Below are 18,140 nucleotides of genomic sequence, written 5' to 3'. Positions count from 1 at the left end.
TAGCAACGTTTTGTATAGTGTAACTTGAATTATTTTCTTATTGTATAGCGCGTCCATTTTTTCATCCCAATGACTCATTGTTTCCATTCCAATAACAGAACTGTTTTTATTAAGTTTCCTTTCCCTATAATTTTTTTCTCCATGGTAATAAAAGTCTTTGTACGTTTTTCCCTTCTAACTCCATGTTTACATTTTATCATACATTTATTTCTCTCTTCCATCACTTTTTGACCCCTTCCATAATTATTTTCATCTTAACAATTTTCGTATATATCTACCCATCTATTTTCCTCAGAATTTTTCGTTATCCATTTTTAAGAACGCCCTATTGCCATTCTACTCTTCCCATTTAATTATCCTCAATTAAAATATCATCAACCTTCATTTTTTATTCCAATTGAAGCTCTTATCGCACAAATTTCCGCCCTCACTTCTCTTTTTATTTGTTGCGTGTTTTTATATATTTACTGCCAATAATATAATATCTATTATTGTATGTTTCTAAAACCCAATTATCCTTTTCAGTGACTCTTAGGTGTTAACAGTAATGATAATAGTGAAACAATTTTATTTTCGTGAGATGGTATACTGTTAATCCACGAGAATTTCTTCTTTCTTTCTACAGTTTGAATCAGAGAGAACAGATAGGGTTTAACAGGTAAGGAAAATAGCTATTCAGTTTTCTCCCGATTTAAATGTTAAACGTAAGTAATTTTCAGAATAAATATGCTAAAAATAAGATCCATTAGCCGCAGTAATATTTTCATCAGTCGTCTAGCATGTTGGGAAAATGTGCTCAAGAGAAGACCCTGGGGAGAAAAGGAGACCTGGACTTTCCCAATTGATTGGTGGTCCAGAGGGGAAGAAAACATTCTTAACTTTTGGACTGCCATATTTGCGAAATTTTTAAAAAATTAAACAACGAAGGAAAAACTATTCCGTAATTAATTATTAAAATCCTTCTGAAGTACATAGTTATAAAACAAACCTTAGAAGAATCGCTCTCATTTTACCAATCAGAGTGGAAAATCTCCGTAATCAAATAAGACATGTGAATGGGAAAATAACGACCGGGGTCAAAAAATTAAATGACAACATTCCAAATTACCTGAGCGGACTGTCATGTTCTCCTTTTGATCCTCCCATCACCCGTTTAAGTATATCCGACTGTTGGAAGCCAGGCAAAGCGTTGATCCCAAACGGACCCTGCCTCGCATGCAACTCGTACACTATGAGGCCGAAGGAATACGCATCGCCGCGTTGCGTGCCAGGCCACAAATCAGGACGGGAGTTCCACGCAGACGCCATCGCTGCGGACAAAGGCACGGGGTCCAAGGGGAGTGCCTTAGCCAGGGCCTGCCCCCAGGTGAGCCCTTCTTCAGAGGTGGGTGACGGGGGAAGGATACAGTAAGAGCTTATTGCCGCCCTCAGCAACTCCGGGGCTCTGTAAACGAGACCTATTGTTCGGAAAAAAAATTAATTATCTCCGTTAGTTTGAAGAAATTTGATTCTAGATTTATAATAAAAAATTTAGCGTTCAGCTTAGCAGATAACATTTATTACAATAATATTAGCGTTTGTAATAATAACCAGTTTAGGAAAAACATTCTTCTCAGAGGCAAGAGTACAAGTTTAATGGTGTGGATTACTTTATTATGAAATAGATATTTGTTTGTGCAAGCAAAATGCAAAAAAAGTTTAAATTACAAAGATATTCGAATCAGCTGGATCAATTGAAAAGTTCACGTTTCTAATTTTGCCGTGGAGATCCATTATCCAAAACTTCTGTCTACTTTAGATTTATATAGTCTTAAACTTCATACTAAATTGAGGATAAAATAATGATGATTCTTATTATTTTCAAATAATTTTGTAAAAATCTAACTTTACTAAGGAATTTACTAACAAGTGAAAGTTAAGGAGCTTTTTTAACCAGAAATAGTACCCACTCTGTAAGCAATAGCCCAAGATCAAATTCACCATTGGAATAAGAAAATGTATATTTATTAGTAGCTTCCTGGAGATTGTTTATCAAAAATACCCTTATATTTAAAAATCCTCTTAAAACAGTATACATGGAATATACATTTTTTTAATATTGTGTAATGTGCGCAAGTAATAAGTATCATATACTGCAGCATTTATTGCAACACAGCAGATTCCATGTGAACAAATTACAAGAATATGTACGCAGGCTTAAGGATTTGAAACAAGGGCCCCACATATAACAATAAATCTGTTCCATTAAAGATCAAAGTATTTTATGTATTATTTTCTGGGGACCATATTTGAGAACTGCGAAAAACTTTTGAACTCACAGAAGGTGAAGGCAAAAGAAACACCCAGTATCCTAAATGCTCATATTTCACATATAGAACGACGAAGCACCATGGATCATGGTTTATGGATCTTATCAACGCGCTCGTATTATCCATGCATTCATTTTCAAGAAGGATAATGAATTTTTTATCGCTGCCCTTTAATGTCATGGAAAAAATTAATATTGAGAGAATTATGGGACTATCACAAATCATTGAAGCTGGGTTGCAAGCTTCGTGCTCGCACACTATGCCACAAAAATATGATACACAAACACTGAAAACTTTCGTGAGGTCCAAAAAGTGTGACGATACATTTCAGATACACATAGTAAACTCCCCATGCACCCCTCCGGTTTATAATTAGAATTAAATAGCATTACGGTGACGTTTTGATTTGTACAATATTAGATCGCAAGTTAGAACAATAGACAATTAATCCAGTGGCATCAATTTCAGCTGCTTATGCCGAAGCGCCAACCCCTTGGTGTAAACTACCAAATATGGGTAAGTTCAAGGTTTGGTTACTCAAAATTAAGCCCAAGAGCAAAATCAAAATTTCCTGTAAAAATATCGCGACAGTAAGGAAGAAGTTGATTAATAGCAAAGATAATTTTTGTAATTTGTATAAGTGCGTGTATATACTTTCAATTGCAACGCTTGTGTTTTGGGCAATATTGGTCAAATTGGTCGAAATTGGAACACAAGACCAAAAGGAAATAAAAAGTGTTTTGAAAATGGTGACGCGTCATCTGATTTTTTAAAGCATTTATTTAAATGTAAGTATATTACACTAAGAATTTATAGAATATAAATTAGATTTTGTGGAAATGTTTGGCATTGATAAATGGCAAAATGACCAACTGTTGAATGAGGATATATTTACAGTTCATTTCCATTTATTTCCTGTTTCCCTACATAAGAGTGGGAATGAGTCACGGACAAGGGACGAGTTTGAAATTGTATGAAAATCATTTTCCATCCTCCCCTCTTCCTCTATTAGCCACCCACCCGCGCATTTCCCGTCATCCTCCCTTCCTTCACCTTAATTCCCTCTGACAGACAAGATAACGTAGGGATGAACACCAGATTTATGTACTTTGATAATGAAAATTACCAATGGAAACCATGGCCAACATAACATGAATGTAAGGAGTATTAAAAAGTGATCGACTCTTCCTACAATAGAAATATTCCACAAAGGTAAGCCATAATCCATGTTTATATAGAACTAAAAATTGGAAACTTAAAACAAAGCATTAACTGCATCTGAAAGCATTATGATAACGAATTCTGTCTCTTTCTTTGCTATGAATAATTAAACGTTGTCCTTTTATGTCCTGTTATGTCCTTTTACTTCGTAACATCATGGTAAAAAAGTTAACATTTTTCAAAACAATTGTTCGGGGCTATTGTAAATTAATCGAGAGATCATTACCGTAACTGATGGCAGACGGCCTACTTGATGTCGTTGGTTGAGGATATTTTCTCCACTGAATGCAACAAAAACTATGACAATACGATCCACGACCTTCCCGATAGTCGATTATTCAACAAAGGGGATAGCCTTGAAGTACTTCATAGGTTAACTAGCTCCTACGGCTGCTTTCAATTAAATGCAATAGCCCTAATGTTAACTCCAATGCCCGTAGGAGTAGCATAATTTTTCATCTACTTATAATACAGATACATACATACATAGACCCTATAAATGTATATATATATATATATATATATATATATATATATATATATATATATATATATATATATGTATATGTATAATATGTGTGTGTATATATATGTATAATATGTGTGTGTATATATATATGTATGAGTGTACCTTGAAACTTTGCAAATAAATGTTTCGTAGATTCTCGTATTCCGACCGCTGTCCATTTATATAAGATCAAAAGGGATCGAATTACGGCACAATTCAGCCAATCATTAGGGTACTGGCAAATATGCTTTCTCCTACTTTCAACTGGGTTATGGGAATAATATATGTGTCATTTAAATATTATATGCAATATTATGATCTCACCTTAAATTGATAATAGCTTCATTCAGGAGACATTTAAAAGTTCAAGAAAGCATGTTCAGACTCTTATTTCCCTTGTATGTGGGACATATATGAAAGCGGCGCTGGATTTTTGGCTAGATAATTTCCAAATTAATTTTTGTGTCACATCTAACATGCATACGTATAAATAGAAATTGCTGTTTCAATTAAGTCGGACCTTAAGTTAATTGTCACGAATTTCGGATGTAACATTTCTTAGCAGCTGACAGTTGAATCAATTATGAGTATTGCTTCGATAATTATACATTTTTTCTGGGTATATTTCAAGTGGTAATAGAAATGATACCAAATACGTGTAGTTTTGAGCTGTTGTGATAGGCATTGCAATGTCTATTTGCTGATGAAATACTTAAGGTCCTAGTTATACGTCCCATTGAATTGACGAAGTTCTGCACTGGAATTGAGTGATGTGACATTCAGAAGGGCTCGAAATAACAGTGAAAAGAACGTTACCCGAAAACGATCCTAAAACCTACACTGAATGTGCGCTAGCTACCACATCATTCGATTCTCACACGTTAAATGCCACCTGACCAGCGTGCGTGTCATAGCAAATCGAGAAACTCACAGGAATAAATACCCTTGATGGTTCAAGCTATGCAACTTGCAGAACACACATGTCGTGGTAATAGTCTAGTCTCCAGGAGAGGAAAGGTAATTACTCTTATTGTATGCCTTTTATGGTGTAAGGCAATTTTATGCATCAATTAGTATTGGTCGAATATTTTTCCTCAATTATAACCACTCCACATGGTCTTGATGGTCCTTAACGGTTAGTCGGTAAAGGGTTCTAAGGCGGAGGTCGACTTTAATCGAGAGAGAGACGTAACGGAATTAATTCCAAACATTGTAGCTGTATAATATTGAACGGAATCTACTCTTATGATATTTCAAATGCCATAAATCAATCCATATTACTCCAAATTTTTTTTATCAACTGCATTAGGATTGTAGCAATTTGATATCATAATGTCATTAAGTATTTATAAAACTTATCAACTTATATCCCTCGTATAATTTCTAGTAAAGAACAAAAAAAATGTATTTTAAAGCACGAAACGCATTTTCTCATTCAAAAACGAAGGGGAGTTTACGTCGAGTGATATTTTGGCGGGCTTGCAAGGCCAAACGCCAACTTGCCTTCTATGTAAGTTCTAGCTTCGTCCATTGCCTCTTTGGAGGCGCCACTATCCGACACTTGCTGCGATGAGCTGTCGCACCTCTTCCTCCTCCTGCTCCCGCCACTCCCCGTCTTTGAACCAGACTCTCCCATAGAGCAGTGAAAATCCTGTGATGTCGACATATAATCTGAAAAATAGAATAATATATTTAAAATAATGGAATGGGTAATAAATATCTATTATTTGAAATTCAATTATACGAGGTGATTCAATTTTACTTAAGATACACAATTTATCTGACAAAAGCCAATGTGTCAATGATTTGGTATTTCACAATGTCTAAATTTAGAATGAACGCGGTAACAGTAGTTTTATTACGGGTGGCGAAAAAACCGTTGAAAGTCTTCGCTCAAGTGAGGAAAATACATTGATAGAATCGGAAGGATCCAACCATACTGAGAGGGAGGTTGGACAGAGTAAGTCTATTCTTCAACGAAAGCATTACAAAGTTAAGATATGTTAAACATCATCACTTTAGACATTTCAATTACTCTCCACATGCCGTACAAGTAAGGTTAGGAATACCACATGAAAATTATCCACTGCCGGATTCGATCTCTGACTTTCGGTGCGGAGGATGCATTCTGTTGAATATGTAGTTAACATTAAATGGCGTAGCGTAAAGAGCTTAATATTTTAATTTCTGAGCTGTTGTCAATTATAATTTAAGTTTCAACGTGTCATGCCAATTTCATAATAATTAAATATGAAAAATGAAAAAATAAATTGTAATAAAAGTGAATCAACAGCACTTGATTAGCAAGTTTCAATAAAGTAATCAATGTTTATTCATCTTGAAAATAAATTTCCTTAAAATGGGATCTCATAAATTAAAGCCAGAAGCATGCATATTATGACTAAAAATTATTATTTCCATACTTATTTTTATGAAAAAAGGTGTAAAAGGAGATTAACTGCCAGAAATATTTATTTTCCATAGGAATTCAGTAAGAAAGCAAGGTGCTTGACATCCTCAACAACTTTGACCTTTTTAAAAAAATTACATTTCACATAGTTACAAAATGAATTCCACCAACGAAACAACTTTTTGTATACTGCTGCGAGCGCTCTTTTATATCTTGCATTTCGTAAATCGTGGTCATAAATGATAAATGCCGCTTACCGTAAACGTGCTTCAGTGGTTGGGCATCCGCCTCCCGCTTAAATGCGTGGAGGCCAAAATCCGCTATCTTAAGGACCCATCGCGAGTCCACGAGGCAGTTGGACGGCTTCAGAGACCCGTGGGACCGTATCGGAGAGTCGTGCAAAAATATCATTCCCTGGTAAATGAAAAAGCGAGATGTATTACTGCTATCCGAATAATTTATTCGGAGGAATTTTTCCGGTAGCGTTTTAGGCTTCACCGAGGGCTAAAAAAATCAGAAAACATTTCAAGTAACAAAATTAGTCGATTGGGTAAAATATATTTTCGGCTTTCATGTTTCTTTTCCATTACATTGAAATTCATTCCATCTCCAAATTAGCTATTTCAATTATGTTCATACGTTTCATCTAAAAGACAATTCAGACTTATAGAATCACTTACGAGTACTCATATTTTCAACTTTAAACCTGTTTACAAATTAGATTACTGTACATAATTATCAACAAGTGTTTAATTTCACGGAAAACCCTAATAGAATTTTTACAGGCGTTTATTTACTGTAAAGATCTCGATCTGTATATTAGCCGTCGTTCAAGAAATACCAAATAGTTTACGAAATATACAATAAATTAAAAAGTTATTATAAGCGATTAATAATTTTGTTAATTTATATATTAATTAAGGGAGTGAATAGTTTTACTTGAATGATTATAAGTTGTATTCAGCATCCTAAAAAGAACATAAGTATTAGAATATAATGAAAAATTAAAATAGAGCCCCAAAAAATCTCATTAATTTGTTAATAGCAAATGTCTGTAATTATCAAATTGTAATGGTCATCGCATAATTTTCTGAAAAAGAATTAGCGAATTCAGTTAATTTGTAAAACTAATGGTAAACGAACAAATAATGCGTGAAAAAACGTTGAATCATAAAAAAATTAATCATGTGTTTATAATTGCGGAACCGATTTCTTCATGTTCGGGTAACATCATGGATGCCAAAATAGTTTTTATTTCCCAATATACATACTAAAGAGAACAAGAATCATGACAAGTAAAAGTTCATTCTTACAATATGGATAACTCGTTTAAAACTCTCACAACTACTCTGGAATAGGTTTTTAACTTGGTGGAAGCACGTACCATTTTAATTGTAAACACCAAGAAACAGCTACACAAGCGTAAATTGAGCCTCTACCATCCAGCCATATGTTTCAGTGAAATGAAGATGTCGTTACCTACAAATTTATGGATTGGCACATTGCCAGGACTGAAAACACGACGCGCGCAAAACAAGAGTTGAGAAAGAGATGTATCCCTTCCGGTTTCGTGGACGGGAAGGAGAAGGGAAGCAATTAAAGGATCTTAATAATAAGGGATCCTAGCTTTTGAAACACATTTTACGTGCCCGTCAGTCACTATGAGTTAAAATACTGACGACGTTCACATTGGCCAAATTTGAACTCATCCAATCCGAAATTAGTACCACACACCCGGCGGTTGACCGCACCTAAGCACCAGCAAAACAATGAAGCATTTAGTTTAAAAACTGAAGTGATTTAATTGGGAATGAAGTTGCTAATAAATCCGGAATTGTGTAAGACGGGCATGGTAATTCTAAGCGAGATCAAAGAAAAATATTAAACGTGGTGATTAACGTTACTTTTCAAATCTCATTTTAGTTTCAACAGAGTTATATAGTTAAGGACATATTCGCTTTATAAAAATGGCACCAACGCAGAAGTTACCACACAGTTCGTTATGTTTCTCTTCGTAGATACTAAACAGTATATAAATAATGTTCCAGGTTACATGGATTTTTGTTACCCATGAGGGTTTACTACCTAAAAAATCACATCGCTTCGGTGCAGCTGGCGGCTTAGCAGCGTTTTAAGAGGCATCACTCAAATTTTAACCAAGACCCTCAAGATCTGCACCCAAAAGCTTAATCTACAGACCTAGTAACTAACTCTTGTGTCCACAACTCCATTCCCATGCCTAGTTACTAATGGGTGGAGCATTCCAACGTACTGTTAGACTAGTTATTCCATGGGCAACAAAATACATCTTTCTGCCGACAAAAAGGTAACGGGGGTTAGGCAGTAATATTAGGGCTACTGGTTTTCAAGGTAGATATCAAAGTCTGAGGTTCAGCAATTATAACGGCGAGTCGGAGCATCGCTTGGCCATAATAAAGATCACCAAATTTGTTCAAGCTGACCCTTATTCTTACTACACTCAACATTCCTTCTTTGCCCTCAAGTTTCTTAAAAGTAATGAGACGCATTTTGTATGCTATTGTTACGTAGAAAACATACTTTAATTGTAATAATATAAAATTCCGATCAAACTGCTTGCATTAATATTTATCAGATCCGAAGATCAAGGAGTATATAACTTACGCTCTAGGAGTTATTATTGCAAAATATGACGCATTTCTTTAAATAAACGAATTAATACTGCATAAAGTAAGCTCTTAGTATTATTTGATAAGTTAGTCTCTTTATTCATTTGATAACTACAGTATTCTTAACAATACATTTTTAGGTGTCTACAGCACATAATACCCAAAAATGCATAAGCAACAGAGGTAGAAAACAATATAATAAATGCATTTATTTATTTAGTTAATCACGATTCATTGATGCCGTTCGCTGAGCATACTTTACCTTAGAAATTAGAATAAATTATACCGGCGATCGTAAATACATCTCACTACGCCTAGCTATAGCTATGACTAAAACATTATTGATTAAGGAGTTGAAAAAATATGGGTGAACTACAAATGACAGCCATATATGAAGGAAGGAAAATCTTACGTAAACAAGTCTACTTGAAGGCGTAGGGAGTCACGCGATTGGTCAATCAAGCTGGCGATGAAGCCAGCTGCTGAAAGGCTTAAGAAAGCAAACCTCTTACATTACTAGTTATATTTACTTGGGTATAAGCCTCAATGACCTACATATTCTCCATGCACTAGCCAAGATGGATCCAGGTTTAAATATTCAAAATAACTAAATAAATTGAAATGTTCTTACATTGTTTGATGTGAATTGAAAATTCCATGCTAATTTTGGGTACCGCTTGACAGAAATATAAAAATTAAAATTTTCCACTCACCCTCAATATGTCGCCAACGAGAGAGGCAACGAACATGTTGTCCAATTTCAGGTCCTCGTTTTCCAAAATGTCCTGAAAGATGAGAAAAGAATTTAAAAATAGATGGATCCATTGATTAAACTAATCAAACAGTAGGATGAATGAAATTGAATTAAAAGTGAAAAATAGCCCTGACATTACTCCCGCTATCTAATAATGGTATCGATAAGGACTTCTAAGAATATGATCACTTTGGATGTGCCTTGGTGCACCTATTCTGGCATAGAAGTTTCCCGATAAAAAACAGTTTGGAATCGGAAGGATGATGTAATCTTTCATCAAGTTCTATGATTGTTTCACCTCGACAATGAAGAAGAAAATACAGATACCAAGATAGCAGATTCGTCATTTAGGAAAGTGATGGAAAATGAGTCGTCTGCTCTCCCAAAGCGCTCTTTGCTCTGGCCTTAAAAGTAATAACCGTACCAAAAAAGACCTTGCATTGATATATTCTTTTGCTATCCCTCAGGATAACCACGTCCTACTGAGAGATACACAAAAATCTGATATCTACATGGCATTTTTGGAATCGCTTCTACGATGAATATAACAATAGATAGTTATGAAGGTATTTATTGATGCCACGACTTAAACCCTTAGTGGTGACAGGGCTGGGACCCTATTAGCAAGTGCGAGGTTAGAGCGAAAGAGATGAGAGGGTGTTGAAATGCCCCATGCTCCCAAAGTTAAAGTGAAGCGAGCTCAAGGGGAATAGACAGCCGAGTTTTTACCTCTAATTCAAACGATTAATCTGTCTTACCACTTCATATATCATGTTAAGACCATGACTCAAGAAAGAAGAACAAATAAATTAGAAGTTATATTTCCAACTCGACTCAAAGGAGGTGTCTATCAGTTAGATGACAATCTTTTCCATTCCATTGTCCCTAGCCTGATTCCATTGGGCACTATGCCTTACGTAATGAATTAACCAGAATGAATTTTCAAACGTATTCACTATAAAAAGCTACAGAAAAAAGCTTCCATCAAGAGACTTTACATGAAAGTCTTCTAATGAATCCAGTCATTAGTATTTTACTCTAAGTAACAACTTTGTCATCGTGCTTATGGAATAATGACGGGTTTTTATCCAACGTGAGGAAACTGTGTCTATGAGTACAGATATTGCTCTTCAACAAAGTTTTACACTGACTCAAAAAGAGTCCACATTTATTAGCAATTCTTACAAAGTCAAGCTCAAGATACTAGTAATTTTTTCTAACCATAAAGTCATCACAAACTTTTATGCTATGCAAAAAATTCATATTCAGAAATATGTTAATCGATGGCTGTATTTGTATTGTTGTTATTTACCGTTTATTATCTACCGTTTAAGATGGACTTAAACTGATCATCACTGCATTTATTAGCTTCATTTAAGAAAACAAAACCTGACATCCTCCACCCACTATTAACCTATTCTTTAATCCCGAAAACTTTATATCTCCCTTCCTTCCGTCCAACATGCCTATCCTTTTCCTCGCCTATCTCGCTTGCCCAACGTCCTAACCTCTATCACAACCTTCAGCATTCTATCACCAATGAAAATACTCTGTTACACCGTTCCTACCTCATTTGAACCTCTCCCAACAACTCTCTATCCTCTTCCACCATGCCTGACTGGTACTGCTTCATGGATTCTCCTTTCCATTAATTTTATTTTTCCATTCTTTTCCACAGACACATTTCAAAAGCTTCAATCCACACTTATCATCTTGCCTCAACGACTATGTCTCCGCACCGTACAAACGACGCTCTACATCAAATTATTCCCAAATCATTTCTTAACATCTTTAATCAGATATGCCATTTAATTTGAAAACTTCTGAATAAGATGGACTGCTGGGAAGGTTAGGCATACAAATAAATTTTTTTAAATACCCTTAATATAAACTGCAGGCATAATATCACAAAATGTCAAGGAAAATATGCTACCATAACGCAAATTAAACGAGTTTTTACAATATATCCACAAAAAATCTGTAAACACGATCATGGCTTGGACAGTTTAAGGTATCCTAGATGTACTCTCCGTAGTGATGGAAAACTATCGAAACAGGGTTAGGATCAAATATGAGACATGAAATAAATTAAGCATATTGAATGAAATGTCTCCGCCAGTTAAATATGAGTGAGTCAGCTATATTTACACCACTCTTCCCTATTACAGTAGGTAGTGAGTTGGAAAATAAACTCAGCCAACCTTAGCCACGGAAGACGCACTCTCATTTTTTATTCGTCAAATTCCTGACCAATTTGAAAAGTAAATTTCTGCTCTCACTCACTCGGAGGCTTCCTCTCGCGCAGTACTCCGTCAAAATGCACACGTTGGGTGGTTCGGTGCACGCCCCAATGAAGCAGACCAGGTTGTCGTGACGAAGGTCCCTCATCTCTCCAACAAATCCGGCGAGTAAAAAGTAAGAAAATAAAGCAATAATTAATCACTTTTAATTATAATCTCCAAATAGCTAATTGCTAAAAGGTAGTTTGATATTCTTTGTTTCCTTAAATTATAATAGTTATTGTACCTTTGTTGGCCACTAAACCACTATAGAACTCATTTATTTATTTACTACTTCCCCAATATTATATGAAATATCGCTGTTAAAATTATTGTTAAATCACAGTTAAATAATTAATCAAATACAAGGTAATTGAAATAGCATTAAATGTCATTTACGTCGATTTAATTTTGTGGCATTCGATATACATGTATTATGAATAATATTTTAATCGTCCTGTAGATATCATAGATAACCATAAACCACTTGCCAAAAACGGAGTTGGAATTATCTTTACATTATTTATTAAATAATAATGGCTCTTGTACCTCTGTTTTCCATTGCATAGCAATAGAAATAGCTTATTTAACTACAAAATATTATCCCCCTTACCTACACTGTTATGCACACAATGTTGATTGATTTAAACGTATTATATGCAAAAGCTACGATTAATCTTAACAGAAGAAGTCCAGAGTATAACGTCTCATCCGACTGACGGCGTAATCCACTCAAAGTCTAATAGTAGTAGTATTTAGGGAAGGCGACCCAAGACAGCTGAGGTAATTTGCGCCATAGGGGATGGACAGTAAAGGATGAATGGTGGAGGGAAACCCGGCGCCGGCATTAGCCTACTCTTAACGAAAGGCGTCAAGGGGTCCCCAGCTTAAGGACCCATCCGACGGACGTCGTACTCACCCAAAGTGCCCTCCACAAAGCACCTCAAGTAGGGATCGAGATACCTCTCAAAAATATTCAACACCTCCGGGATTTGAACCCGAGCCCTTTGGGTGGGAAGCCAGTACGATAGCCAGAGCACCAATCCCGATCCATGTCAAAGTGTCCTCCATACAGCAATCCAGATAGGGATTGGGATGCCATTGACAAATTCGGTCACCGCCTGGATTTTAAATCGACTTGGGAACCCAATAGATTAACCGCCGCACATCTCCGACCCCCTTTAATTTGCTATCATACGATAACAGTCTAAGCTTACTCAGACGACTACTCATTCATAGCAATCCATAGGACACCAGGATGTTTTCTAATTTCATCATTTTGATGGAAGCACCCTGCTATACTTCAAGAACGACAGAAAACCACGAAACCGTCAATGAAATGCACTAATATTGTTATAAATGCTTTAAAAAAGTTCGGCATAATCGCACTACATGACCACAAAACACAGCAAGTCACCTTACCATTTTCAACTCTTTCTTCATCGCCCTGTCAACAGCCAGGGGTCTCTGCCGGTAGCTCTGCAATTTCTTAACTGCGAAGGGGCGGCCACGGTAAATGCCCACCGGCGTATAGGCAACACCGCGTCGCCACTCGGCGTCAGGGTTGGAGCTCAGGGATGCTTGACTGGTCCTTATCAAGGGCTTGATGGGAGAACATGTGTGTAAATTCATTCGGAGAGCACAAGAGTACTTCTTTGCATCAAAGAGCCATAAAAATATTAGACCATTCAAGAATAGGTAGACTTAATGGAATTGTTTCAACGCACAAAAGTCAGCAAACTGCGATTATCAAAAATTAAATTAACCAATATCCTTTTAATTTTTTGATTCCGATTTTAATATTCTGTTGTATTACTAAATAACCATTGTAAAAATCCTGCTACATTTTTAGGGCGTGGGAAAACCACTATTGTGATCTTTCCGGCTTAATTTTGGGCGAGGGCAATCGCTGGCACCTGTTGGTGTATAGGGGGGAAATGTCTCCACTTTTGGGGACATCTCTTCGGTTTAATCCGAACTTAAGTCTGCTTCACAAACTAATTCATCGACGTCTTCCTTCCTTTCTATATTTTTTCTCAACGTAAGCCCTTAAGACATCATCAACTTTAGCGAATACAGTAGACGTGGGCGTTTTTATGACATTTCTAAGCGCAAAAAATATTAAGATCCAATATTTCTCATTTATACCTCGATAGTTATTGGATTGAACAATTGATGTCTCCTTAATGATGCCTGCCCTATCTCTAACCCAACCGTTTCTATGTTATTCCTAAGTATATCCAAGGTGTTGTATTTCCTATTATTCCATAGAAAGGGAGTAAACTTACGGAAAACTGCAATATACATACATACCATTGATATAAGGCGCACATATCCATCAAATAGGCCATACAATGGGATACTCGCAGGGGGAAAACACTGGGACAAGACAGAGGAGCTTCTCTTACGAGATCTGACTAAATAATATACGATTTACTACTAACATACTCAGTAAAACAATTTTAAAACTTTCCTTTATCCAAACAACTTTCATGTAAAATTCAAAATTCATTCAAATTTCATAAGTTTATCTAATTACAAGGAAATTGCAGGATAAATGTAAGTGATGAAAGAAAATTAACCGTGGGAAATCCCCTTAAAAGAAATTGTAAATTTAAAGAAAAACTTAGTTATTTAAAAGAATGTATGAATCTATGCTAACTTTCAGGATAAAGAGAAACATACTGGATATCCAACCATTTTATGATTTCACTTGTAGGCAATTAATGATATTGAATTTGGTCATCACTATTTGCAATTTCAGGCATGAAAACACTTCGTATTTCCAAAACATATTTTTCTACAATTATTGGGCGTAAATAAACACGTCTTCCAGATAATTGATCTATGTTATCCAAGGACCCTGCACCAAGCACTACTTACTCTGGTTATCCTATTTGTATTCGATGATTGGTTGACGACATTGCCGTTTGCTGTGCCAGAAGTCGGGCCAGCCGACTGCTCTCCTTCATACATCTGAATGTCCTTGAAGTCTACTTTCCACAACAGACTATCCAGCGCCTTAAAAATGAGGAAAATAAATTCGATACCATAAAATCCAGCATTTCCAAAATATAAAAACCATTTAAGCCATTCTTTGTCATGGAAAACTAATATTCATTTTGTCATAATTAGGAAAAACAACAGAAAAGAAATATGATCATAAGATCAAAGAATATTTTGAAGAGTCGGAGCGACTGTATTCTATTGATTAGAATTATATATATATATATATATATATATATATATATATATATATATATATATATATAGGTAGAGTTCACCCAGTACTAAGCCCGACGGCGTGTGAAATTCAAACATCAGGGTAGGGGGGCAAGTTCCTTTCCCTGTGCCGGTTATGGTTCCCCAGGCAGATCTGGTACCCGAAAAATCACATAGATTGGGAGGAGCTACAGGTGCCCAGAGAGGCTTGCCCGGGCACTGAACCCAGGCCCTCCGGTCAGTAGTCCAACACTTTACCCCCTGGACTACGGCGACCCATATATATATATATATATGTATGTATAACATTTGGACGGCTCAATAGAACAAAAAAGGAAACATATAAAAGGAAGTAGTAGAGCAGTCTGGCCGGAAGAAGGCCTCAGAGAAGGCCGTAAGCTCAAACAATCTACAATATAAATGCCCTTTTACGTGTTATCTATTTTATTTTGTGTTCTATTGTGCCGTCCAAATGTTATGTAGCACTCGTGAATGTTTCTACATCATATATATATATATATATATATGATGATATATATATATATATATATATATATATATATATATATATATATATAAAGTTTCCAATTGACAAATATTTCTATACTTATGTGAACTGCAGCAAGTTAGAAAGATTTATGGTGAAACGGCAGAATAGATCAGCATGAATACATCTGAGTAACATTTTATCCTGACTTTGACTCGAGTAATCGCTTTTCGCTCGTCTCTGCTGAAAGCTCAAAAGCTTTAAGCATTTTGTAACCCGTCAATTTACGAAATTATTTGTAAAGTGATCTTAAAATCTATCGTTAATGGCCAGTTATTGCCTCGTTAACTTACGGAGATGGGCACTTTTTATCTCTTGTCAAAGTATTTCAAAGGGCGGACATGGAGTGGTGTTTTTTACCTGCTCATATCTCCAATTTCTATAAAGGACGAGACCGATGATGGCGAGAGTTAAGGCAACTCCTCCGGCCACGCTCGCAACAATTTCGGCGGTGTAAGCTGCAAAAGAAATATTCCATTGGTGGGCACAAAGGAAAACGATTTTTGGCACCGGAGAACCCAACATTACAATAGCAGTAATCAATTTCACCCTTGTATGGGGTCATTTTGATAAATTATTTCTATTAAACGTTCAAACCAGAGATATAAAATTCTTAAAAATAAACTTAATGGGAAGAATGAGGAAGTACGCAATTAAAGTATGACATGGGAAGAATATTTCGAAGCCATGATGTTATTCGAAATGAAAGCGATAATATTTTATGCGCGATAAAAAATTATTTGGGATACATTTTAATACATATACTTTTTAAATAATTAATCACTCCTACTAATCTTTAATATGTGAAAATAAATTTAAATGCATTTTTTTAAACATTTGCATTGATTATTGATGCTTGGGTTGAATATTATATTTAGTACTACCCAGAATATTTTATTCCTTAATTCTAAATATTTTCATAATTCAAAGTTATACTATTGCTCAAAGTAATTCGTTTACATTTACAATAATATTCCAGCTTCATCGTTAAAACTTCATTTTCCAAGAATATTCAATTTTCGGAAAAGATTTCAATGGAATACAGAGAAATGTTTGTACTGTAAGAGGTCCGAATACTCAATCCGGTGAAAACTTAATGTGATGCAAAAGAATTGAACTTACTGATGCACTTTTCTCCGGCGAATCCACAAGTAGGTTCTGCAAGTGGTGGCTCTCCGCCAACCCAATCCACGCTCAACAGCATACGGAGCTCCTGTGTAAATGACGGTTTCAATTGAATACGTAACAGAAATTTTTATGACAGCGGTTTCTTTTATTCCACTTAAAGTCATAATTAATTTACATTTATTAAGATTATTGAAGAAGCAGAACAGGAGGGGGTGGCGTCTTTCGCCAAGGACTTTCTAAAACCCTGAAGGTTTAAGAAGTAGATTAATACTTTTAAGATTAAGTATTAAGCCTTTACGTTTCAATATTGATTTGTCATTCATGATCAATACCCTTGTCCGATCATTATAGAAATCCGAAAATGAAGCCAACCTAACAGATAAACCCGTAATAATCGTCTCCTTAACTGCACGAACAAATTGCGAGTAATTAATCGCCGAATAATTCAATTAATCACTGCTAGTAAAGGATCAACAGAAATATCTTTGAGGTTGCATCACTCAGTGACGCACTAATATTATTCGAAATTTTTTAACAAGTCGTGATTAGTGAATAAATGGAGCACTTAACTGGAGAAGACTTCCACTCCATCAGTGAAAATAAGGACTTGGATGGATTCCAAATCACAGATAAAAGGCAAAGTTAAATAAGACTCCAACAAAACGACAAACAAATGGCAGGGGACTCTATGTTTACGCAATGAAGGAAAGAAACGCAGCAATCAAGATAAATAGTCCAGTCACGTGATAATGTCTTTTAATATAGTTTACGAGGTCTGTTGAAAAAGTATCGCGACTTTTGTTTTTTTTCAAAAATTATTTATTCATTCATGAATATCTATTTTGTCTCCTTCAAAGTAATCCCCATTAGATATTATACACTTGTGCCAACGTTTTTTCCAATTCTCGATGCACTTCAAAAAATCATTTTTGTGACCTTATTCAGCTCCGCCTTCGATGCAGTCTTTATCTCGTCAATCGTTGCGTGGCGTCGTCCTTTCATGTTCCTCTTCAGTTTTGGGAACAAGAAAAAGTCAATAAGGGCCAGATCTGGGGGATACGGTGACTGCGGCATCATTAGTGTGTTGTTTTTGACCAAAAATTCGCGCACAGGT

General features: G+C 35.6%; 1 protein-coding gene across 1 annotated transcript in view; it reads right to left on the bottom strand.

The window, feature by feature from the left end:
- Positions 1 to 18,140, bottom strand: part of LOC139686095 (guanylate cyclase 32E) — a 70,929-nt gene that overhangs the window by 17,918 nt on the left and 34,871 nt on the right. The window contains exons 9-17 of the mRNA XM_071583298.1: positions 17,021 to 17,111; positions 16,259 to 16,356; positions 15,052 to 15,150; positions 13,552 to 13,731; positions 12,134 to 12,238; positions 9,810 to 9,881; positions 6,706 to 6,862; positions 1,412 to 1,457; positions 1,109 to 1,279 (exon numbers count right to left, since the gene is read on the bottom strand). Coding sequence (XP_071439399.1) covers positions 1,109 to 1,279; positions 1,412 to 1,457; positions 6,706 to 6,862; positions 9,810 to 9,881; positions 12,134 to 12,238; positions 13,552 to 13,731; positions 15,052 to 15,150; positions 16,259 to 16,356; positions 17,021 to 17,111 — 1,019 coding nt within the window. The remainder of the gene's footprint in view (positions 1 to 1,108; positions 1,280 to 1,411; positions 1,458 to 6,705; positions 6,863 to 9,809; positions 9,882 to 12,133; positions 12,239 to 13,551; positions 13,732 to 15,051; positions 15,151 to 16,258; positions 16,357 to 17,020; positions 17,112 to 18,140) is intronic.

The sequence above is a fragment of the Hetaerina americana genome, unplaced genomic scaffold (assembly GCF_022747635.1).
Source record: "Hetaerina americana unplaced genomic scaffold, ioHetAmer1.1.p SCAF_1, whole genome shotgun sequence".
In the NCBI taxonomy this organism is placed as follows: Eukaryota; Metazoa; Arthropoda; class Insecta; order Odonata; family Calopterygidae; genus Hetaerina; species Hetaerina americana.
The sequence above is the reverse complement of the archived record's forward strand: the minus strand, read 5'-3'. Positions and strand labels throughout refer to the sequence as shown.